General features: G+C 41.6%; 1 protein-coding gene and 1 pseudogene across 1 annotated transcript in view; both read left to right on the plus strand.

Moving 5' to 3' along the window:
- The first annotated feature begins 11,405 nt into the window (after window positions 1–11,405).
- LOC134466075 (G-protein coupled receptor 55-like) lies at window positions 11,406–14,960 on the plus strand (annotated as a pseudogene).
- A 7,492-nt stretch (window positions 14,961–22,452) lies between these two features.
- The window catches only part of LOC134466076 (G-protein coupled receptor 35-like), a 4,243-nt gene continuing 1,088 nt past the window's right edge, over window positions 22,453–25,607 (plus strand). The window contains exon 1 of the mRNA XM_063219973.1: window positions 22,453–23,338. Within this exon, the coding sequence (XP_063076043.1) occupies window positions 22,453–23,338 (886 nt within the window). The remainder of the gene's footprint in view (window positions 23,339–25,607) is intronic.

Below are 25,607 nucleotides of genomic sequence, written 5' to 3' on the forward strand. Positions count from 1 at the left end.
TTTTAGATACACTATCATCAATGCGTCATACATACATATCAATATGGTCCCTATAATATAATGTATTTCCATTCCATCAGTGCCGACTGATCACTAGAACACTTTAGACACAGAGCTATCATCATGCTATTGATGTTCAAAAAGGCTGCAGTGAATGGCAAGATTGTTTAGGTGGGCTAGCCATTTATGTTTGATAAATTTAACCAATTGCCTTTGATAAATAGCAGTGCTTTTTTAAAAGTGTAAATGGTTTCCCGAAATAGTTGTGTTGTCTTGCTGTCATTGTAAAAAGAGACTGGCTGGTTTGGAAAATTTGGGTGTAAACAACTGACCTTGTTTTAATTCTTTTCATTCTGCTTTGTCCAGACACAGAAGTGTGTTCTTTGATCAGTATGAGCTCTGGGCTAGACATGCAAGCGTGCTAAATCATGGGGCGGAGAGATGTCGACTGTTTACAGTACCAGAGGCGGGCAATCCTCCTCCCTCCTGCCTCTACCAAAGCAAGTCACATCACTGACGTTAACACACCACACAACGTCTGCATTTACTTATATCACTGTTAACACATACGGATCCTGTTAGGATAGATCGAAGATTTCATATCCCTATTTTTCATTTTTTTTTTTATTATTTGTTGACGTTTTATCTACCACAATGTATGATGCTGTTACAGATTATAGTGGCCTCCTTCCTGTGTGAGTTGGGCAGCCATTCTGTTACACATTTCTCAGTAACGTACATCTTGCTGCTCATCATGGGTTCATTCAGTTCCATCAATGGTCTACCCCCGATTCCCATTGACAAAGACAGACCCACTGACACACTTTTGCAGGTATATGTAGTTGCTCATCATAGGACAATTTCAGCAGTTTCTGTTTGGACCACTAACCCACTTACTGTCTGGGTTCAAGACCTTCACTGGACACATGATTGTGTGTTGTCCGCATAAGACAAATTTCCAGGGCGTAATACCATCATTATTTCTGAATGTCTGTCCGTCATTCATTCTTACATCACAGTGTGTTGTGTGGACATTTTACAGCAAACCAAAAGGTTTGCTTGATGTGCTTTACCCATGCATTTTCACAGCTGTTAGGAAGCAGTCGGTAATAACATGGGCCTGCATTATGTCAGTTTCAGAAGCTACTTACAACGTGGAACAAAAAGAAGTGTAAGAGACAAATACTTTCATGATTTCCCAGAGAAACAATCTGAGGAGAAAACAGACATGTAAGTAGCAGACAAACAATTCATAGTGCAGTGCTTCTTAACGGGTGGGTCGGTACCCAAACGTGGGTTGCGGAGGGGTCCTGGGTGGGTCGCGGAGCTCTGATGTAAAAATGTATCAACTCGCCCTTTTATTGTTTGGTATAGATTTGGTATTGGACAAATGAGTATGATGTCGAAAAGAGTGAATTATGTTTTATACTCCTCTCCACTAGGTGTATGTTGTATGTCTGCATACAATGATATGCTGATGGATTTTATCAAATGCATGGATATATTTTTAATAATTATTTGAAGATTTAGACAGTACGATAAAATATTGGGTCACAACATAATGACCGTGGAAAATTGTGAGTTCAATGACTTTTCCATTGATATAGTGGACACATTGAGAGTAAATATACTCTCAATGAGTGGACACGATCTCCGCCTGTCTCATGGAGGACTGGGGTTCGATTCCCTGACGGGGAGTCATGTGAAGAAGCCATTCTTAGTATTTGTTGTGGTATTTTATTTTGGCTTGACATTTGGTTTGGTTGATATTTGTTTTTTTTGCAATTATGCCGCTTGCTGGGAGAAATGTGTACCTATAGCCTATCTTGGAAAGGGTCTTTTCACACCAGACGCACCAGCACAGGGTTTGGCTGTGGAGCGCGAGGCTGAGTAGAACACCAACCGAGACTAGGCGGCAAGAACGCTGTCTTCTTGCTGCCGTACTCTGGTGTGTAACTGGCCTAACCAGCGACCCCCATGTGTATGAAAATAAGATTTCAAATGCACACACATGCACAAACTATATATCGGAACATTCAAATACGTATATATTCATTATGTAGGCCTATATATTCTATATATTCATAGATTATGAACTGTGGTTGTGGGAGCATGGGCAAACGCACTAGTTACGGTATGTGGAAATGTTTGTGACCAATCTGTGTGTGTGTTGGGGGGGGGGCTGTAGCTGGGTCTGCATTTTCATAACCGCATGGTAGCCTAAGCTGCTCTTTATGACACGCATCATACTGTGCATAACCCTAGGCTCTCTTTTTTATGGCTTTTTGCCTTCATTAATAACAGGACAGCGAGAGTCGTAGAATATCTTGGTAATATGGTGACCTTTGACCTCCTCAGAGCGGACTCGTCAATCAGGTCCGGTCATATCAAATCAGAACAACAGTTGTCCAAATCTAATTGTTGTTGATGAAGATTTATTTGCTCAAGATGCACAAAAGGCAGTATATAACAATACAATTAATGCATGTCTTGATGCAAAGTGTCAGCAAACTCATTTTAACACACAGAATGGATAAATCCGAGAACTTGCCTTGAGATGCTCCTACTTTGTAGTAGCGCTCCCCAAACAGCTTCTGCTTGAGGGCCTGTGCCGTACCACCATATCATTTCTCATGCCCTTGATAAGCTCTCCCACTTCGGAATAATTTCCCTCTCCCCTTCAGTCAATCAGCATCCTTCATGGTATCATACTGTAGAAACTTTTCAAGGATTTGGCTCTGGTATGTATTATTAAAAAATGTAATTACTGTGTCTTGTTTATTTGAATTCCTTTTTAATAATTTCTCCGGCTCTCTCTAGTACATTGTGATAACATTGTGGTAACACTTTTAGAAAGAGGAACTTTAATAGCTGTTGGTGACAACTTTTTATCACACTCACACTCAGTACTCTTGAATTAAAGCTGAAAATAGAGTAGCATTGTAGACATTGTAGTCTATGATCTTGTGTCTTTGAGTTTACTTATGTGATATCTTTGTTTTTGTTTCATGTTGTTTTGTTTTGTCTTTAGTACCATCATAGCATGCTTTGTTGTTATATAGTTTAATATTATTACTTTGTTTAACTGTCCTAGGGCTACAGATGATAATTACTCTTGTGGCTACAATTCGGCTCATTTTACATTTGTGCACTGTCTCTATCAAAATACCTTACACTAAGGGGAGTAATTAACCAGTGCTCTCCCCCATCCTCCTCCATAACTGAGGTGCCCGCCGTCTGGCTGCACTGTTCCCTTTCGGGCGCCATTGGGGGCTGCCCTGTTGCATGGGTGAAGCATAAATGCAATTTCATTGTGTGCAGTGTTCCCTTGTGTGCTGTGGAGTACTGTGTCACAATGACAATGGGAGTTGGAGTTTCCCAGTTCACTTTCAATGTTGATGCCAGTTGCAGCATAGACTTTTTTTCACACAAATCTTACTACTTAGTAGACATCTCTGACCGAGGTGTTAACTCTTTGCAGAGTCTTTAACCGATTGCACAGCGTTTACAGTAAGAACACTGAGGATGGCTATGTTGTGGTCTCATTATTATCACAAGTCTTAATACTTGGTAGACGTCTCTGACCAAAGTGTCTTATCTTTGGAAGAATCTTAAACGGTTTGCACAGTGTCTTTTCATTCTTTCACATATCCATGTGGTCAGTACCGAGTGGACAAAGTTGACCTGTTTTGCTTCTCACTTATTCAACAACAAGTTTTGCATGGTTTTTATAAGCGTTATACATGTAGTTTAACTTTTTATTAGCCATTCATCACCAAAATCTCCACATGTCCCCCTTTCAGGCTTATTAAGCCTCCCTAGGGTGGTGATGCATGGCTCTTAGAGGGTCGAATAAACATTCCCATCCATACAGCCCAGTCTCACACCGTTTCGTAACTTGTGATACCTTTATGATAAAACCCAGTATTTCCTGACTGGGCTAAGCATCCACAATCTATGTATTTCAATGTGATGTCTGATTTGTGATAGTCTTTACGATTTCTGAGCCAATTCTGATGGGCAACCAGTGCATGAACAGAGATAACTTTTGCACACCACAGCTCCAGTGAGTTTTGACCAAAATTGACCAGTTGCTCATATTTTTATCGTAATGGTAGCCTATCACAAATTAATAGATTTATTTTCATGACCCTATCACGAAATGGTGTGAGACAGGGTTGATCCGTAACACATCTTGGGTGGGTTAAACCCCTGAGTGATCCCTATAGCTAACCTCATACGCACACCGCGAGAGGTAGGGTGAACAGTGTTGCCAGATTTGTCTGATCAAAACCCGCCCAAAAGGTTCTCAAAAGCTGCCAAAATGCGCTAAATTCCGCCCAATTTCATCAAATTGCATTGGTTTCTATGGGCACAAAACTGTTTAAAAAATGCCAAATGGCCAATTTTTCCCGTTTTTACCCGCAGACGGCCATCCCAGGGCAACCCATTCTGGACCCATTCTGGATGAAAATGTTGAATGATGGTTAGAAATCTTGTCCGACTTACCAAATTTCAGTCATATTGCGATGACGAGCTGACATGTCTCATGGTGTCAAACTACCACAGGATCAATGCGGCTGCAGACGGACTTTGCAACTCCCGCAGTTGCTTGTCCCTGTTGAACCCATTCTCGTGGAAAATCAACTACATGTGTCACAGGGGCAATCTTTTAAAACAAAAGGAACTTAGAGTGCTCTGGTTTCTGGTGAGACAAACTTCTGTGATGCACAAGATGGCCACCCCCTAAGTGGCCATTAGGCAGGCAGCACATTCAGCTGTGACTGCTAATTGGTGGGCTGTGGTGATTGGAGCACAGATTAGCAGGCCAATAATGTTGGCTAAACTGGAAGTTAGGAGGCTGGTGTGGGGAGGACTCGGATGGGGAGCAGCAGCACACTGCTGCAGAGGAGGCAGCAATGGGACACGTTGAACAAGAAAAGTGAAGGACAGCACCTACTCCTATGGAGCGCTGGAGAAGAGCTGAGTGAGCCACACAAATACCCTATGGGAGCCACTCCGGTGTGTTGCGGCCATGCTGTGGGAAATATGGAGGGGTGGAATCGTGTACCCCTCAATAAGATAAGTGCCTGACTTTATTTAAGTAGTGCATGTGCCAGACTAGTGTACTGGACGGATGTCTTCTCTGCTAACAGTGCTGCTGTCTCCTGTCCTCCCCCACCAGTGATCAACGCGATGAGCAGACAACTGCTGTGGACTGCCGTCTGGCTCTCGGAGACTGTGATGGGCGCTGTGGAGATGTGAGGGGTGGAAACGTCCACCCCTCCTTAAGTTGAGTGTCTTTCCATCCTGCCTCGTCTACCCCTGCTACCTGAGTTCACCCCCCCCCCTGCCATACTTCAGTCAGGACGCTGCGTGACCATACACCCTGGCCTAAGCCTTCCCTATGTAGTGGCCCTAGCCATTTATCTCCTAAGTGTGCTGTGACTCTCGTCCATTGTGTGCAGTGTTGGATCAACAACCCTCATCAAGTAATGGGTGTCTTTGCAATTATGTGCCGAGACTTTTATATTGTGTGCTGTGTAACTTTAGCACTGGCTAGGATTGGAAGGCCTACGTTGGATTCTACCGAGTGTCATGTGTCTTTCAGCTTGCAGTTGGTGGCCTGGGGAGGATCATTGGACCTCTGGCGGTGGACTGGTAGCCTTGAGATGATGGACAATTTTAACCCTTTCATATAATTAATAAAATGTATTTTAAATGGTAACTCCTGTTCTCTGGTCATCATTGATTGGTCTAGCAAGCTCCCTGGTGTTGAAGGCAATTGGTTCAAAGACCCGCCCCTTGGGGGTGTGACACATGCTTTGTGGTGCCGCTACGATATAGCCTCATTTTTCGTAGTTGGGCAACGCGCGCTGTCGTCGAGAGTGGGTGAGAGCGAATGAGAGAGAGAAGCGTGCATTCCGGGAGGGGAGCGTTGTCGTTGTGTTAACTTCATGCCATGTCTCCCTTCCTCCAACATTATCCCCAACCTTAACCCTAACTTTAACCCTAACCTTAACCGTAACCCTAAACTTAACCGTAAATCACTTGTTTGAAATGTTTGATTACCATCGTTTCCAGTTAGCCTTCACTCACGCTTCATTGTTGACGTCCGTCTGCATTATTCTTCCCCCCCAGAACCAAACTACCCCAATTGTCAGTTCCCCCTTTCGTCGCCCAACCACGAGAAATGAGGCTATTCATAAAGGCACCACGAGGCTTAAAGTTGATTTTCCCCCCTGTTTTTCTCGTAAAGACTTCACGAAAGGCCCGAGTTACTGTTGCCCTGTTGATGCTCGTCTGCATACCGCCTCTGCGGGGATGCACCCCTGAACTGTTTGGCCAAAAGTTAACTTGTGTATGTAGGCACGTTGTCCCACACCCATAAAATTTTTTGCACTGCACCCCACTTCAGCTCCTCCTCCCCACCTGTCCCCCACACCTCACACGTGGTGTGCTAGTAGATCTGGTGCGAGATCATCGTCTCGTGCAAATTTGTGGTCGAATGATCATCAACCCCTAAGGATGGACTGGGTAGCCATTGTGTTTTTCCAACGCAGTGAACCTCTAGTGTTCCTCAGGGAACTTTTGGGTTCCTCTGCAATCCAGTTAAGGGTTCTTGAAGGAGCCATCCATTTTTTTTACAGTGTGGGCCTTTTTGAAACTGAGTTGAATAATCGGTAACACTTCCAAATAAGAGGCCATAATTAACAGTAAAGTAGCTACAACCTAATACTTAAGTAAGGGTTAATAATCATTATGTAATGCCACATTAGACACATATTAATTGTTATTAATGCATATGTTGAACATTAGTAAGCAGTTACTTAACTATTAGATAACTATTACCTTGTGTTACAGGTTAATAGTATATTATTATTTAACTAATAGATAAGTAAGGGCACAGTTAATAGTTAAGTAGCCATCAGGTCATACTTAACTAAGGACCAAAATGAACACTTGCTTGATACAAAAGTAAGTCATAACTAATGGTTAATTAATGCATACATATTGGGTTTTGGGACCCTCATATTAGAGTTGGCTGCGGATAATTAATGGTTAATTAATCGATAGATATTGGTGTTTGGGACCCTTATATTAGAGTTGGCTGCGGATAACTAATGGTTAATTAATCTATAGATATTGGTGTTTGGGACCCTTACAATAGAGTTGGCTGAGCATACCTAATAGTCGAGTAATTAATCTACTGTGACATCTAGTTTTCATTCGCTCAAATCACTGTAATAGTGGCAACAGGAGCCATTATATAGCAAGGATTGGACGTACACTTCTCAATGATGGTGGGGTGATGAGATGTAATTTTTTCATGTACCACTTATTAGTTTTTATCTTTCCTCATCCTCCACGCGTGTGGTTTCATCCAGCATATCTGCATATGACGCGTGCAAGGCTTTGAATTCTTCCATAAACTCATTAAACTTCGTCATATTTTGTTTGACCTCATCAATACTTGCATTGTCTGCTATTAAGTCATTCACGAAGTTAATTCTCCTGGTTATGTGAGACAGTTTGCCTTGCCTTGCCTTCCTTATACGCGCCACGGCGTCTTCCTCCATGCTTGCAACAGGTGGCTGTGATTCATTTAATTTTTCGGCCATTTTTCAAAAATAGAGTTCCAAAAAGTCTCAAAAATAATGATTTTCGTTTCTTCAAGTAATTCAGTGTCCAATAAACTTCAAAACAGTTCCTTTTCTTCTCAAACATAAACGTCGGCTTTTTTCAAAAATAAACTGTAGGCGATTTGCCGCTTCAATTGTTTGGCCGTCAATTAATTACAAAAATCGGCTATAACGAAAAAATCTTCTTCAAAAACACGAACAAAACTTCCTTTAGAATAATCCAATAAATTGTCTCCAACGAAAAAGTTCTTATTTTCCTGGCATTTCGCCGTACATACCCCGTGCGTAATGGTTCCTTTGTTCTCTCCAAAGTCCTTTGTTCCAGTTTGGCGCGCACGCCGACATCCAACGCGCAGTCCAATGCTTGCTTCGTTGTCCACGTTCCAAAGTTGTTCCACAAGTAATCCAATGTTGCAGAAATTCTTGACTAAGTGTATGATGTACTGCCAACACCGACAAATCTACAAAGGTGGAGGCTGTCAGAGGACCCATTTTGCGCACAGTGCAAGAGACCAGCAAACCTCGAGCACATCCTGTCGTCCTGTCAGGCAAGCCTGAGCGAGGGGAGGTTCAGGTGGCGCCATGATAAAGTGCTGGCGCAGCTGGCGGAAGGACTAGAGAGAGAGAGTAAGCGCAAAAGACCCCAGGCTCAAACCAAGGGCCCTCGCTTCATCGGCTTTCTCAGGCCAGGCGAAAAGGCGGGCAAGGAGGACAGGTGTGCAGGGATCCTTGGCACGGCACAGGACTGGGAAATGAGAGTTGACCTGGGTAGGCAACTCAAGTTCCCGGAAGAAATCGCCACCACCAGCCTCCGACCAGATATTGTGCTCTGGTCTCCTGCAACAAAGCAGGTGGCTTTGATAGAGTTGACGGTACCCTGGGAGGAGAGGATCGAGGAGGCACATCAGCGCAAGTTGGGGAAATACCAGCCACTCATCGCAGAGAGCCAGCAGAGGGGCTGGAGAGCCTGGAACCTACCAGTGGAGGTGGGGTGCAGGGGATTCCCAGGCCAGTCCCTCTGGAGAGCACTAGGGAGTCTTGGGGTTAGAGGCGCAACCCGCAAGAGCCTAGTGAACAGCATTTCAAAGCAGGCAGAGCAGTCATCCAGGTGGCTGTGGCTGAAGCGGAGCGATCGTTGGCAAAGTCAGGCAGGCAGAGAGGAAGGGAGTAGAGCTGCACTGTAGGGTCCTGATCGGCAGAGGGGGCAGTTCCAGGACGCTGGTTCTGCTGTCAAGCCCCACTGAGGTGTCGTGGGCTTGTTGACGAAACACCAGTAAAAGAGGTGGGGTGCCCACTTGAAAACCCAATGATGTTAACAGGTCCTTGCTGTGCAGCTCTGCCCCAATGGAAGACGTCTGAGGGGAGCGACTTCAATGCTAGCCACCACACAGAGGGAGCAGGAGTCAACTTCTGCCAGGGGTGGTGGCTGCGGTATACTCTACCGTTTAAAGACAGTTTTAATGGTAAAAAAACCCTACAATAAATGCAGAACATTATGAAGAGTAATAGTTTTGAAGCAAAATTAAACCATTCCCTTGTGATAATTAAGTTAATGTTTAAGAACATTAGCTCCAAGAAGTGCAGTGCATGATGGGTATGCAATCTACACACAACAATATTTCGGTATTATTTAATCATTAGATATGCCTTGCTTTTGTATTAAGTAAGTGTTAATTTAGGTCCTTAGTTAAGTGTGACCTAATAGCTACTTAACTATTAACTGTACCCTTACTTATCTATTAGTTAAATCATTATATGCTATGAACTTGTGACACATGGTAAGGGGCCATATATATAAGGGGTCATATATATATAAGGGGCCATAATTAACAGCAAATTAGCTATAACCTAATACTTTAGTAAGGGTTAGTAATCACTACTTAACGCCACATTGGACACATAAAGTGTTATTAATTCATATGTTAAACATTAGTAAGCAGTTACTTAACTATTAGATAACTATTACCATGTGTCTCAAAATCATAGCATATAATTATTTCACTAATAGATAAGTAAGGGTACAGTTAATAGTTAAGTAGCTATTATGTCATACTTAACTAAGGACCTAAATTAACACTTACTTAATACAAAAGTAAGGCATAACTAATGATTAAATAATACCGAAATATTGTTGTCTGTAGATTGCGTACCCATCATGCACTGCACTTCTTGGAGCTAATAGTCTCAAACATTAACTTAATTATCACAAAGGAATGGTTTAGTTTCACTTCAAAACTATTACTCTTCATAATGTTCTGCATTTATTGTAGGGTTTTTACCATTAAAACTAATAAGTGGTACATGAAAAAATTACATCTCATCACCCCACCATCATTGAGAAGTGTACGTCCAATCCTTGCTATATAATGGCTCCTGTTGCCACTATTACAGTGATTTGAGCGAGTGAAAACTAGATGTCACAGTAGATTAATTACTTGACTATTAGGTATGCTCAGCCAACTCTATTATAAGGGTCCCAAACACCAATATCTATCGATTAATTAACCATTAGTTATCCGCAGCCAACTCTAATATAAGGGTCCCAAACACCAATATCTATCTATTAATTAACCATTAGTTATCCGCAGCCAACTCTAATATAAGGGTCCCAAAACCCAATATTTATGTATTAATTAACCATTAGTTATGCCTTACTTTTGTATTAAGTAAGTGTTCATTTTGGTCCTTAGTTAAGTATGACCTGATAGCTACTTAACTATTAACTGTGCCCTTACTTATCTATTAGTTAAATAATAATATGCTATTAACTTGTAACACAAGATAATAGTTATCTAATAGTTAAGTAACTGCTTAGTAATGTTCAACATATGCATTAATAACAATTAATATGTGTCTAATGTAGCATTACATAATGATTATTAACCCTTATTTAAGTATTAGGTTGTAGCTACTTTACTGTTAATTATGGCCCCTTATTTGGAAGTGTTACCGAATAAGCTGCAACAGAGAGAATGGAGTTAAATCACTTTCATTAAAGATGAAACTTTGCCACAACTCACACCATATACCCCTACCAACATTTCCCCACCAATGACAATTTGCCTGGGATGCATAAAACTCTTTTATATTCTCATAACAGTTACCATTTTTCTTGATCCTGTATCTACAAGCACTCTCACCTCTCAATACTCACCCTTTACACTCACCTTAATACATTAATGGATGGGCCATGGTTCTTTTGCACAGAGTGTGGGGAATAAACAAATACTGTTTAATACCTAGTAGGCCTATGTACCATAGGGTGATGCAGAACTTCCACTCAAGAGGTCCAGAGATGCTGTATAGGTCTTGTTCTCCATCAACTGGTCATAAACGAAATACATTTTGGATGAACGTTGAAATGTCTTCAAGCTCTCAAGAGATATATATATATATTTTTATCACAGCTTAGATAAACATAGGCAGAAATGACAGGGAGGGGTTTAAAACCACAGCATTGGCCTAAGGTTGAGTAACATTGTGATACAGTAATTACATGTTTCCACTGATCCCATTTTGAAGTAATAAATGATAGTTACTGTTACGTGCACCCAATAAAAGGTGACATGATAGTTTGGGGGGGACAGAGTTGACTCAATTTCCTGTTGTGGTGAAGCAGTGTCAGTGCATCTAGCCACAGTGATGTTGTAGCCTTATCGTCATCATCATATCCATAAACAGACAGTTTTTGCTTCCGTTACTTGGTTGACTTCCTTAATTTGAGAAGACCAACTATCTGTCCAGACACTTCAGACATCCGAATGCACCGTATCAAATCTCTTCATCTTCTCAACAGCAAGCATAGCAACCACAGCAACAAAAAACATTGCTGGTATGTTGTCATATCTCATTTATTACTGGATATAAACATAGAGAATCAAGATGAAGGAAATACACTGAATGCTTTGATCCATGTAATTTTTTTCATTTCCTTGTTTAAGATCGTTAAAGATATTAAACATACTTACAGGCTATTATTACATTTAAAATGTTTGAAGCTGAGAAATTTGACTTTTTTAGCATAAAAGCAGATTCCAAAAAACTTCGGACACTTGGTATTTTGTGGGTAAAATGAAAATGCTTTCATTTTGAAAACATTCAATCTGTTAAAGGTACACTGTGCAGGAAATGGTCAAAAAAAGGTACTGCAACTATGCTGCTCATTGAAACTGTGTCGCCTATTGCCAAATTTGACCTTGTCATGAAAGTTTACTAAGTAATAAACTAACATTTTCTAGTATGGAGTGCAGTCATTTTTGCAGCTTAAAATGACTATTTCTGGAAATTCAAAATGGCGGACCATGGAGAAGATCCCCCTTTTCATGTATGAAAAGTGCAATTTTTCCAGTCATAATGTATACGTAGAATTTGATGGTGGTGGTAAATATTCATGAAAAGGGTAACATTAGTGAATGGGCAGCATGAATTCTGGAAATAAACAACTAAAAATCTCACACAGTGTCCCTTTAATAAGATAAAGCATTGTGGAAAGACAACCTATCAGTTGTTAAATCCAAGCAGAATTATTGTTTTGAGGGAAATATGTTCTCATGTCAAATTTCATCCTTGCAGCAAGTCTCAAAAAAGTTGGGACAGGGCGATTAAAATGCTGTTTAAGTTGGATAAGACCAAAGACAAGACTAAGGAGGAGACTTAACTGATTGTATTATGTTATATTAGTAGAGAATGCAATTTGCCATCATTATGGGGCAATACTAAAGGCTGTGATCCAAAATATAATGCCTTGACAGCTATCAATGCTGTTTAAAGTCTGAGTACATCATTCATTTTAGTACTCCACATGAGTAAGACTGTAACCAAGGCACTACTGCACCCCATTACCATCAAATACCCTGCATTTTAGACTACACTAGCTGAAATATTCATCTTTTGTGTAACCTGCAGGGTGCATAACTCCATGATTTAAAAAAAAAGATTAAATATTTTCCGTTCTGTAATCAGAGGACAGTTTCACATGTCTTCTGGGTCCATATAGAATGATCTTTGCCACATGCAACACGGTTAAATATCTGTATCATGTGCATTAACCAAGCATTGTGTTTATGGTCAATTTTTCAACGGCTGTCATTGTTGGAGTGTCATAGTCTGCTTATTGACAATGGGTATTTCATGATCTCATATAAGTATAAGTCATAAAATGATTTCACATAACTCTGTATTACAGAAATAGGTCTTATATGCCTGCAATTTTAATAATTCAATCTTTCTGTGTAATAGATCAGTAACTAGCCTCACAACTTATTTGTTTCTGAGTGACACACACAGACTGTCTGTGATGGACTTTTATTTCTCCATTCATGTTGGCAGACAGTATAGTTCCTTTTAACATATTCTTCCTTGTGTTATTTTGTATACTTATCCAACTATTACAACATGCCTTGGCCCTGTCCCAACTTTTTTTTGCTTTGTTGGGGTAAATTTTAAATGTACACATATTTCATCTAAAAGTAGTACCATAGCCTGGCCTTAACAGTTGGTATGTTGACCTTGTGCTATTGTCCACGTAATGAATTGAATGTTTTGAAAAAGGCAGCATTTAGCTTTAATTCACAAAATAGAAAGTGTCCCAACTTTTTTGGAATGCGCTTTTGTATGTTTATTACACGTGTCAGCCAAATTGAAGTGTCATTTTCGCCTTATACATAAGCTACTGTATTCACTTCACTTGTTATTTGTAGGCCTAGTTATTCAAGGTACAGATGTGTGTGTTTTTTTAAAGATATTTACAGATATTTTAATAGATGCTATTTATAGCAGAACTAGCTACATCATTTCTGGTTAAAAAAAAAAAAAAAAAAAGGAACTTGAAGGTGCAAAAAACACATCACACCCTTAAGATGTCTACTGCAGCAAGTGCAGTAAGTGCAACATGAGTGTACGGGCAATTTAGAAAAACAAAACATTTGAGATTATCCATCCTATATGAAAACAAATATTATTGCCACGTGATGTACCCTCAATAGCCAAAAGGCTTACATAATTCACATTCTCTAATTCAATGTGATAACAACTTTTTATACCAGGGTATGTATACATGTTTGGGAAGTGCCTAGACACCCGTCTCAAAAAGGCTAGTCATGGGTAAGCGGTTAAGGCGTCAAACTTGTAGCTCAAAGGTTGCCGGTTGGACTCCCGACCCGCCAGGTTGGTGGAGGGAGTAATTAACCAGTGCTCTCCCTCATCCTCCTCCATAACTGCGGTACCCTGATCATGGTACCATCCCGCCGAACGGCTCCCTTTTTGGCGCCATTGGGGGCTGCCCCCTTGCATGGGTGAGGCATAAATGCAATTTCATGGTGTGCAGTGTTCACTTGTGTGCTATGTCACAATGACAATGGGAGTTAGAGTTTCCCAGTTGGGCTTTCACTTTCACTTTCAAAAAGCTCTCTCCTCCCTGGCTTCCTTGTGTGTGTGCTTAGTCATGAACCTGTCTGGAGACCAGATGTGCAATGAGACCGGTAAGCTTGAGGCCCAGACCTTCCAGCAGGTCGCCTACATCCCCGTCTTTGTGCTGGGCCTGGTGCTGAATGCAATGGCTGTGTGTACCTTCATCCAGAGACGTCGACAATGGACAGACTCCCACATCTACATGCTGAATCTGGCTCTAGCTGACTGCACACTGGTCCTCTTCCTACCAGTCCGAGTCTACGATGCCTACCATCCCATCCAACCCTCACTGCTCTGCACCGTCATGATCTCCATCCATTACGTCAACATGTACGCCAGCATCCTCACCGTCACCTGTATCAGTGTGCACCGCTATCTCAGCATCAGGTTTCCCTTCTGGGCCCACCACACCAGAGCTAGGAAGAAGCTTGCCGCCTCGGTCTGCACTTTCTCATCTGGGTCATCATAATGGCAATATGTTTGGCCTTTCACTCAGAGAATCTGCCAGAACGGCTGAGCACGTGCTATAGACATAAAGAAAATGTGCGCTCCATTCATTTTGTCTTAGTGGTAGAAGTGGTGGGCTACCTCATCCCATTGCTGATCATGTCTTTCTGTTCCATCCAAATTTCTTGCATTCTGCAGGAGACAAGTACAAGAGAGGAGAACTCTGAACAGAAGAGGACATTTGTAAGACTCGTAAAAGCCAACTTGATGGTTTTTTTTGTTTGCTACACGCCTATCCATGTCTACCTTTATCTGGCAGAGTATAATAGGACCAACAAAGGTCCTTCATCACCACTTCACAGCTTTCTTAATTTTGCTGAATGGATTGCCACTACAAACTGCTGTCTGGATTCATTTGGGTATTACTTCTTACTAAAGTCGGGATTACGAGATGCTACGTAGAAGAGGCAGAACTTAATGCACTGTATATTGTAATGTAATGTAATATGTAACGTAATATTTAGGTTCCAATAACTTTTGAAAGAGATATATTACTTTCTATAGTTGCCGTTGTAAATTGTATTAGCTTCGAGCAAACAAATACACATTCAGTTTCCAGATGGCTACACAAAAAGATGGAATTTACTGTGTTTCCGAACATCTGAAACTTATAAAATATTGTAACTGTTCAGTGCAGTGTGATTAAGGATCATTTTTTGAAATCGCTGAATAGGCCTAAGTAATTCTTTAGGTAGGATATATGAACAAGCAATAATAAATAATAACAAGGAAACTTTACACTCCGTTTTGGTTGGGAACAATAAAGGGAAATCCAGCTTGTTGAGATGCCAAGCTGACTGGCCTCACTGCATTTAGACTTAGACTTAGACTTAGACTTATGTTTATTGATCCCACAAGTTGAAACACTGCTCCGCTGGGGGCTGCCTCCTTGCACGGGTGAAGCATAAATGCAATTTCATTGTGTGCATTGTGCAGTGAACACTCGATGTTGTGTCACAATGACAATTGGAGTTGTAGTTTCCCAGTTAGGCTTTCACTTTTTCACTTTTAACCTGCCAATGACAAATATGGGGAAGTAATGAGAGAGGGGTTCCATGGCCAGACATGTTCATACTAATGTGGCCAATAATAGGATTATTATAATTCCATATATATGTGTGTATAATTCATAAAGGGACATATTTGATATTGTGTTTTTAAAAAACCAGGGGGTAGTTATAAACAGAGCGCTACTGCAGTGGTGTTTGCTTGCTTCACTGCTTGGATCCAATGATGGACCCCTGTTTCCCTCTACTGGGCATGTACTGTAATAGCAAACCCTAGGACTAATTTACATTCATACTGGCAGACAACAGAGACAACTCTAGGTTCAGTTGGGGCCCCAAGCTAAATGTCAAAGGAGTGAACATTAGAAGGAAATGTGCCGCTGCAGTAGCAAAGTGTGAGCTGTTATTCACCATCCAGGGTTTTGGGGAGCTCCAAGCAGCTGACTGCCTAGCCTGGTGACAAGATGTGTCTCTGGCAGACAGACAATACACAGAAAAAAGGCTTAATTCTTTAGTAGCCTTGTACTGTTTTATAGGCCTACTTGTGGTAATGAAAAAAGGAGGAGCACACAAGGCTTGTGTGAAAAATTGAGGTTAAGAGGTTAAGACTGGAGCAACAGACATTTCGGACCTAGTCCATTCTCAATGTCTCCAGTAGGAGAGACATTGAGAATGGAGTCACTGGAGACATTGAGAATGGACTAAGTCAGAAATGTCTGTTGTTCCAGTCTTAACCTCTGACTTCTGTTGTACATTTTCGGCAACAATATACATTTTTCACACAAGCCTTGTGTGCGCCTCCTTTTTTCATTACCTCAAGTGAATACTCCTTTTTGGGAGTGGAGGCACCAAGCAATACACGGGTCTAAAGTGTAGACACAGACGCCGACCTTGTTGGTTTTGGTCATAGGCCTACTAGTGCAACTCACTGGTGTTCTATGTAATCTACTGTACATTACTGTAAAAAGCAGAGTTCAGTACTTATTTGCAAATTCAGAATTGTTCATGTTAATCTTGAATAGTAAGAAGGTTAGTAAGTAAAAGCATGTACTTTATACATTTTTAAAGGACCAGTTCAGTCAATTTCAATATGCTATTATATTGCTCACACTACCCTTGACTTGTCAGTACCCGGTGATGCCACATTTTTGCTATGCCCTTTCTGAGATATGAGCTATTCTAATGGGGGGAGCATTTGTTTACATTTTTTTTAAAAAATGACCATAGGCCTACTCCAAATATTTTCCTAAAAGGTACAGCTGTTTGCTAGTTGTCTGCTGATATTGTATAACCTTTCGGATGTTTTTGGGAATAGATAAAAATGTTTTTATGAAATGTAAACAAAGCGCTGCCCCCTTTACAATGACCAAGATCTCGGAAAAGGCTGAAGAAGAAAAAAAAAAAGTCAGGTAATGTGAGCATTACAACTGCATGTGGAAATTGACTGAACTGTTCCTTTAACACCACAGCCAAATAATGAGTTAATAAATGAGATAACAAACAGTTGTCAGATTTCCATAGATGTGAAACTGTAGGTAGGCTAACAAAAGCGGGTGTGACTAAAACAATGGAAGAGTTGATGTTGGGATTGATGATGATGATATTGATGATGATGATGATGATGATGATGATGATGATGATGATGATGATGATGATGATGAGGGAGGAGGAGGAAGAAGATGATGATGATATCAACGTCGACTACGGCGACAGTGATTTCAAATGATGATGGGGTGAGCTTACCAGTATAGGGCAATAGCTGAATTAATTTGCTGCATTCATAACCCATAAAGTGTGCACTATACTGCATAATACAACCATATCACCACATAATGATTCAATGTGAAACAACATGAAAACATTCCAATTGGGTATATGGAATAAACAACATATTTATATAGAGTCATAAATTCATCGCCTCAGAGTTTGAAGGGCAATGACAAAGTGTGAGCACAGTGCACAGTTCACAATTAGTTCCGCCTTAGCTGAACTCACACCCACAACCCACAGAAGACTTAGAATAGAGCTCAATAGTGAAAGACTTTACACCACAGAGTACTACATTCACTCATTAGGAAGGGGAGGGTTACACACTACATGGACAGTGGAAGAGTAGTATTTAGAACATGCTTGTAGTCAGGGCCACTGACAGCTTTGGCTGGGCCCAGGAGAAAGTCATCTGAAAGGGCCCCCCCACCCAATACATACAATGTAATGAGGAACCAATTATGGGCTCTCCCTGGGCCCGGGACAACTGCCCCCTTTGTCCCCCCCTGTTGGCACTTTGTAGTAGGGAAGGAGAGTAGAATCACTCCTGGACATATTTGAACCCGGGCCTCTAATCCTGGACCTCTCTGCCCACGATTCAAAAGAGCCAAGCTCACTGGCATCCACAGCATCCACAGTTAACATGACTAATTATCATCCTCTTTGGGAAGCGGATCCATATAGTTCACATAAGTCCCACACTATTTGTTTTTCCAAACAGGATGCTCCGCAATCAGATTGCATGCTTCTCTCCCATCACTGCAGTCATTCCCTGCGAGAATGGGACATACTCTCCGATGGCCTGACGTCAAACTATCAACATCTGACACCATTTGTTGAGCAGGGGAGGAGGGTTGTGCCACCAGGCTTCAGGCTGAGGCTTCTGAAGTTCCAAATGTGTGATCAGACAGTGAACAAAGAGCCATGCTCTGTGGCATGAAGGTTAGTGTTTACTAGAGTGTTTACTCAATTGTTTACTCAATCACATGCAGAAACAAATGCATACCACTGAGCTGTTATATAATGTGAAATGTGTGTAATTTCATGTGTGTAATTTTAAATTTGGCCAACATACAGTATGTCACGTAGGTGAGGACACCCCTTGCATGCTTTGCAGATTTGTGAGTTTATCTTTTCATAGGAGAGCATCAAAGAAATGTCCTTTTGACACAATGATTGGCGGCCTTTTTACAACAATTTCTTGTTCACTCAGAAAAAATCAAAATACAGTCATTAGTGTTTGAACATTGCCCACAAAAGTGAGTACACCCCAGATTAGATTCCGGTAGAGAAGGGGCCGTGTTGGCTCGAATCGCCTTGAAATGAAAAGGGATTGAAAGGGAGGTCATCGGTGTGAGTTTCAACCTTTCTGTACATTGAACTTTTACATTTTGAGTCTGCACCAGACTTAAATAGATCGGTGTGAGATTTGAATGCAATACTATGGAGAGTATCATGATCTGCTTCAGTAGTTACAGTGCATGTCGACATGAATGTTTCTTCCTTTAGGTGTAATTCAGATGACCAATGTTGACAGCATTCATGCATCCCTAAACCATGTCAGTCCTACTACCATGCTTGAATATCGAGAGGATAAACTTTTTTTTTGTAAAACTCACATGTTTACTTACCACCACACATGCTTGACCCTAAAGCAAAGACAACCCACAGAGGGGGACCGCAGAGGCAGATAGCCTGCAATGCTGGCAGGCCCTTTGAGACCCGGGACTCCTCACGTGGCAAGTCTCCCAGCCCTTTAACCAGCAGTTTGGCGGGCCTAGGCCCCCCAAACACTCGTACCTCAGGTCGTTCCTCTGGCCCAGCGTGCCAACGCCTGGGCTGAATGCACAAACTCCCCCTGGATCTTGGATACAGTGGTGAAGGGGTACCGTCTGCAATTTAACAGACGTCCTCCTGTGTTTCACTCAGTGGTCCCCTCGGTGGCCCTTGGTGAACAAGCACTTACTCTGAGAGAGGAGATTTCAACGTTACTCGCTAAGGCAGCGATACATGTAGTTCCCCCCACTGAGGCAAAGGCGGGTTTCTACAGCAGATACTTCCTTGTGCCCAAAAAGGATGGTGGCCTATGGCCTATCTTTGACCTCAGGCGCCTATACTCTTTCTGCATAGTTTTACGCTTTAAGATGATGACCCTAGAGATTGCCATGCACTCAGTGCATCGTGGTGATTGGTTCACTTAAGTTGACCTGAAGGATGCCTTTTTTTGCCTTTTCTTTGGGCTAGCCCTAAGTCCCTGCGTGTTCACACGCTGCTTGGAGGCCGCACTCTGCTCCCGCTGTGCGAGCAGGGTGTGCGAGTCCTAGCCTACCTGGATGACCCTTTGACCTGTGCTGAGTCCCAGGCCAGAGCACACACAGACCTCTAAACCCACCTGCAGGGTTTAGGGTTTAAGAGCTCTCCTGCCGACATTCATTGGTCTGCCCCTCGACTCGGTGGTGAGCAGGGCCTACCTATCCCCAGCGAGGGTGGAGGCCTAAAAGGCCTGCTTGGCACGGTTCCGCCACTCGCAGAAGCTTCCGTCCTACGTGTCCTTACGCCTACTTGGGCTCATGGCATCGATTATCCATGTAGATCCCTTTGGCCGTCTATTTATGGGAGACTTGCAACGGTGGGTTAATGCGCTGCATTTATGCCCAGTCCATCACAGACGCTGTGCTGTCACGGTGTCAGATAGCTGTCTCGCCTCCTTGAAGCCATGGAGGGAGCAGGGCATCTTTAGCAGAGGATAGGTGTGGCCCGTTCAAGGCTGAGCAGGCGTCAATGAGGGGGCTGTGTCTCATTCTACAGGCGTCCGAAGGTCACTGGCTGTGCCCTTGGGGCTCCACTTATTCCTGGGCTGTCTCCCTATACAGTTAAACCTCTGGTCGGTCCCCGTAGTCTGTGATTCGAACAGGAGTGTTTATAACTCCCATAGGAGAGGACCCGCAAACGGAGTGACTGAAAGAGAACATATAAGGACATGTATATGTCCGCGGTTCTCTGAAGGAATGGAGAGAGAGTGGCCTCTAATCCGCCCTTCTCCCTCCGAAAGCTGGGGATGGTGGTATCAAGGGTGATGTGCACAGGTACGTGCTGCCTTTTATTGCCCCCGAGGACAGCTGGAAAAAGGGCAGCCTTTTCGCCTTCGGCAGGTATGGTAAACGTATTTGTGATAGTACTACCAAGGATGTGACTACCATAGGAGAGGACACACTCTCTCCATTCCTGCAGAGAACCGGGGACATATACATGTCCTTATGTTCTGTAACTGTGCAGAAGTATTGATGGTCACTAATTAATGATTCACATTATCAATGGTACATTGTCAAACACAATTTCAAAGCAATTTCAAACTTCTGTGCCAACCCTGTTACACAAATTTGACAATAAAGTACACTCGACTTGACTTGATTTTACAGAACTACGTAGACTATGAAATCATTGTGTGAAAAAGTGATCTCTCCACTTACCACATATAAATGACAGTAGGCCTGTGGCATCCATGATTTTTTTCAAGTGTCTAAGAACACCAATACAGGAGTTCATTTAGAAAACTATGAAACACTGTTGCATTGCATCAATCAATTTTTTCGACTGAAGTTAGTGAAAAAAAACTAGTGAAATGCCATTAGATTAATCTCAATGTCCGATAATTGCTTTCCATTCAGGATATGAGAAACCAAAATGGGTCTTTGACTGTAATGAAGTGTAACTGTGTCTATTTTTCTGGAGGCAGGGCATCATGTTTCCTAACACTAATAACAATCTCTTTCACACATACAGTTTACAGACATACAGACATGTTCATTGTAGCTTACCGCCTACTACAACAATGTTACTCACCAATAAATGAAAATGAAAGAGGAACTGCGAAAAGTAGAACATCATGAGGTGAGCAGACGTGACACTTGGCCATGCTCTCAGGCGATGTTGTGGTAGAGCGGCAATGTAGTCTTTGCTATGGTGCCTAACCACAACGTCTGCATGTCCCCTTAATCGTCTGCATCAGCAGAGCCACCTCTTCTGATGTACACCATACGCCTACCTCTATTTTTCCACAGTCGTCAAGCCCCCTTTTTTCCACGGCAGATGACTTAATGACCCACAACAACCTGACACTTCCACTCAGCGGCACATATATCATCCGGTTAAACTCAAAAGATTAACTGGTATGTTCTTCATTAATAGATTTTTCTCTGTGCTTTTTTTAAAAACCAGGATGTTATTAAGGTATTCAACAGCTGAACTACCGTAAAATTTTGAACCAATGGGCTTTTTATACCTAGGCATAATCATTTTGCTATAGTATACATACATATTGTATGTACAGTTCATTGGGCATTTAAAGTATTTGACTGCAGATGATTTCAAGGTTGAGTTCATAAGTCATTTTCAAGCTTAGTTGCTGTTACAATTGCACATGGAAGTGCTTTTTAAGAAAGATTTTTGTCAGAAGGTGATTGTATGTAGATGATTTTACTTATTATCTCAGTAGCAGCTGTAGCCTCTTACTGCAGATGAGGTTGCCGGTGGGCCTATTCACTATTTGCTGAAAATACTCAACTACATCATAACAACATTGCTATGACATTACTGATGGCCTTAAAAAGAAGGCTAACAGTTTATGACATAGCCATTACAATTCTGGTGAAAGTAAGGTTATAACATAGGCTCTGTGCTAAGGGGTTAATTGCCAGCATGTAACTGAAATATAGATGCACTATGGTAATGCTTACTATGCGTAGACAGGATTGGTTTCCATGCGCACAAGGTCAAGAGGGGTGGTATCATCATCCTGGTAGATCACACATGATATAACCTTCTTCCAATGAAATACTTGCTTCGTTATTTAATTAGTTGTTGTATGCCTATTATACCAAAAGCATTTAAATCTGGCAGTATTGTGATGTTCAGAAACAATTTGATCATACATGGAGTTTTGATATGATATGTAGTTGTGAAGAGTATATTTTTACACAGTGCATATGTCATGATTTCTGGTAAAAAAAACTAAAACAAAAACTAGTCAAGCTGTAAAACCACTCGAGTAAGCATTGAGCACGGCGATTACAACTGAACTCTCTCTCTCCTCCTTGGCTTCCTTGTGTGTGTGCTTAGTCATGAACCTGTCTGGAGACCAGATGTGCAATGAGACCGGTAAGCTTGAGGCCCAGACCTTCCAGCAGGTCGCCTACATCCCCGTCTTTGTGCTGGGCCTGGTGCTGAATGCAATGGCTGTGTGTACCTTCATCCGGAGACGTCGACAATGGACAGATTCGCACATCTACATGCTGAATCTGGCCCTGGCTGACTGCACACTGGTCCTCTTCCTACCAGTCCGAGTCTACGATGCCTACCATCCCATCCAGCCCTCACTGCTCTGCACTGTCATGATCTCCATCCATTACGTCAACATGTACGCCAGCATCCTCACCGTCACCTGTATCAGTGTGCACCGCTATCTCAGCATCAGGTTTCCCTTCTGGGCCCAGCAGCACACCAGAGCCAGAAAGAGGCTTGCCGCCTCGGTCTGCACTTTCATCTGGGTCACCATAGTGGCAATATGTCTGGCCTTTCACTCCGAGAATCTGCCAGAAAACCTCTGCACATGCTATTCACGTTCAGAAAAGCCTCTATCTATACAGTTCCTGCTGGCTTTGGAGACTGTTGGATACTTCCTCCCATTATTGATCATGTCTTTCTGTTGTATCCAGATTTGCTGTATTCTTCAGGATAGGCCAGGGGAGATCTCTGAACCGGGTGGGGCAGGGGAGACCTCTGAACAGAAGTTGATATTTATCAGGCTTGTAAGAGCTAATTTGATAGTGTTTGTTTTTTGTTACACCCCTATCCATCTGGCTTTTTTCTTGGTAGAGTACCACAAGGCTCACAAGACAAGCTTGTCCTCAATGCACAAGCATATTCATGAATTTCGCGAAGTTTCTGAATGGATTACCACCACAAACTGCTGCCTGGATTCATTTGGATACTACTTTTTGCTGACTCGTACACATTGTTTCAAAAAATCCGGTCTAAAGAATTCAACATCCCCCGAACAACGTCAGTGGAAAACCAAAGGTAGAAATGCTTGCTCAGTTGTTTTGTCACAGGTGTCCAATGATTGCACTTGACACTTTTATGAACACTGCTTGCATGTCCCTTACTACAACCTAAACCGACTGCAAATTGTTATTTGACAGAGAAAGATTGTGGTTGTTTCGTTCCTATAAAGTGAATAATAATTGAAACTGCTTTTCAGGACAGGAACTGTAAGACACATTAAAATATAATAATCTTTCCTAACCCTCTGCAGTTATTGGATACCGGTAGGCCTAGTTTTGTGTGTTGGCTTTCATATGAATACAGTAGGGCCCTACATAGGCTACTCAACTGTATGTTTATTTGTACATGTAGAGGACAAAAGACAACAGTAGTTGACCTGCATTTAAGGCGAACATGTGGAATAAGCACCATGGCTTGTTTTGGTATTTCCGTGATTTAGTGTTGAGGTTTCAGTCATTTTACAGTCTACTAGTCTACTGTACATGCATGCGCAAGCACACACGCAGTCACGCACCCACATAGGCACGCACACACACGCACACACACGCACACACACGCACACACACGCACACACAGTGTTCTGATCGGCTGGCTATGTCAACAAAAGGTCATTTGCTTTTTTTTTTTTCTAGGACTTGTACAGGCAGTGAGAGCACACATAAATATTGACACATGGATGCCTCTGTGACTGGTCCACAACATGTGTTTGCCATGGAAATGTGTTCTTTCTTACCATGGAAATTATATTCTTAGCCCAGTTTTGAGAAAATAAAAAACAAAATCATCATGATTCAAAATCATCCATGCCATACAGACAATGTAAATCGTCAGAGAATGTAGAGTGCATTTTATTGAAAATATGAAGAATACGAAGAGGATTGCATGGTGCCTGTAAAACTGCTGGTCTTTGAGAGCTGCATTTCATAGATGGTACCATGAATGCATATGAGCTGTAGGCCTACTGTCAGAGAAGATGACATTTTAGATTTCCAACCTGATGAAAGGTCCAGTCTTTGCAGAGCCTTTTCACCGTGTTCACAGACTATCAGCACCCCCTACTGGATTAACAATTAGGACAAAGTATTGCAGTTTACGACTTCCTAGATATTTTATCAGACAGATATACTCCACATTGAACTAAAGCAAAATTATAATGACAATGATTGTGATGCATAGGCCTACAGTTTCACATCAGAGTAGTTAACCCCTGTTAAGAAAGAACCTAACCCCTGTTGAGTAGTTAACGTGAGATGAGATGTCATTTGTGCTGTGTGTGGATGGCAATGTCAATCTGGGAAAACAATTGGATAAATGCTGTATATGAAGAGTTCAGATGCAAAACCCCCTAACTCCATTTCTGAAGACCTGCACTTCTATATTTTTAGAGAACCCTGTTGTTGGTTTGGTTTACATTCATGTACTTGATAATGCATATAAATAGTTATATTACCTAAAAAAAATAAAGAAATATGCAATTTTTATAGCTTTTTATTAAATAAAAATGAATTAAGATTATTTTCTGAAAAGGCTCTTAGGGGGTTTTGCATCTGAACTCTTCATATGTATATTTTTGTATTTTTGTTCATATATGTGTATATTTGTGTTTTGCATTTTTATAAATTATGTAAATGAATATTTTTGGTTTTGGAAATGGTTGTGATTTTTTTTTACAGGAATTCTATATCATGTTATTAATATAATGCATTGACATTGACTTAATTTGGGGTCGTAAGCAGAAACATGTCACTGTAGAAGTAGGGCACTAATATTTAAATACTTTGGGGTAAAACACAAAAAAAGGATAGACAAACTCATTTGAGCATGCAAATTCTTCCATATGCAGAAGTTATACATGCAGTATTTACAGTTCTATTTTGTTGCTGTCGTTTTTCGAATCATGGCAATGTTTATATTCAATTGGTAGGGCTACTGATACATTTTTTCTTTGCCTTATTTCTATTTCTATTATTTCTATGCCTCTTTGCCATATTTTATGTACTCTGGAGATGATGAACTATCTCCAGAGTAGACTCAGACACCCTAGCCAGCTTTGATCAGAAACCCACACACAACAGCAACTGCTATATTTTCTTACACATCTTCAGTGCACCCAGCTGGACATATTTTAATCGGCCTCCAAAATATTACATGGCCATGAAAATAAGAACATCTTGCTGAAAGTTATGCAGTGACTCATTCATTTATTTATGCA

The sequence above is a fragment of the Engraulis encrasicolus genome, chromosome 16 (genome assembly GCF_034702125.1).
Source record: "Engraulis encrasicolus isolate BLACKSEA-1 chromosome 16, IST_EnEncr_1.0, whole genome shotgun sequence".
NCBI lineage: Eukaryota > Metazoa > Chordata > Actinopteri > Clupeiformes > Engraulidae > Engraulis > Engraulis encrasicolus.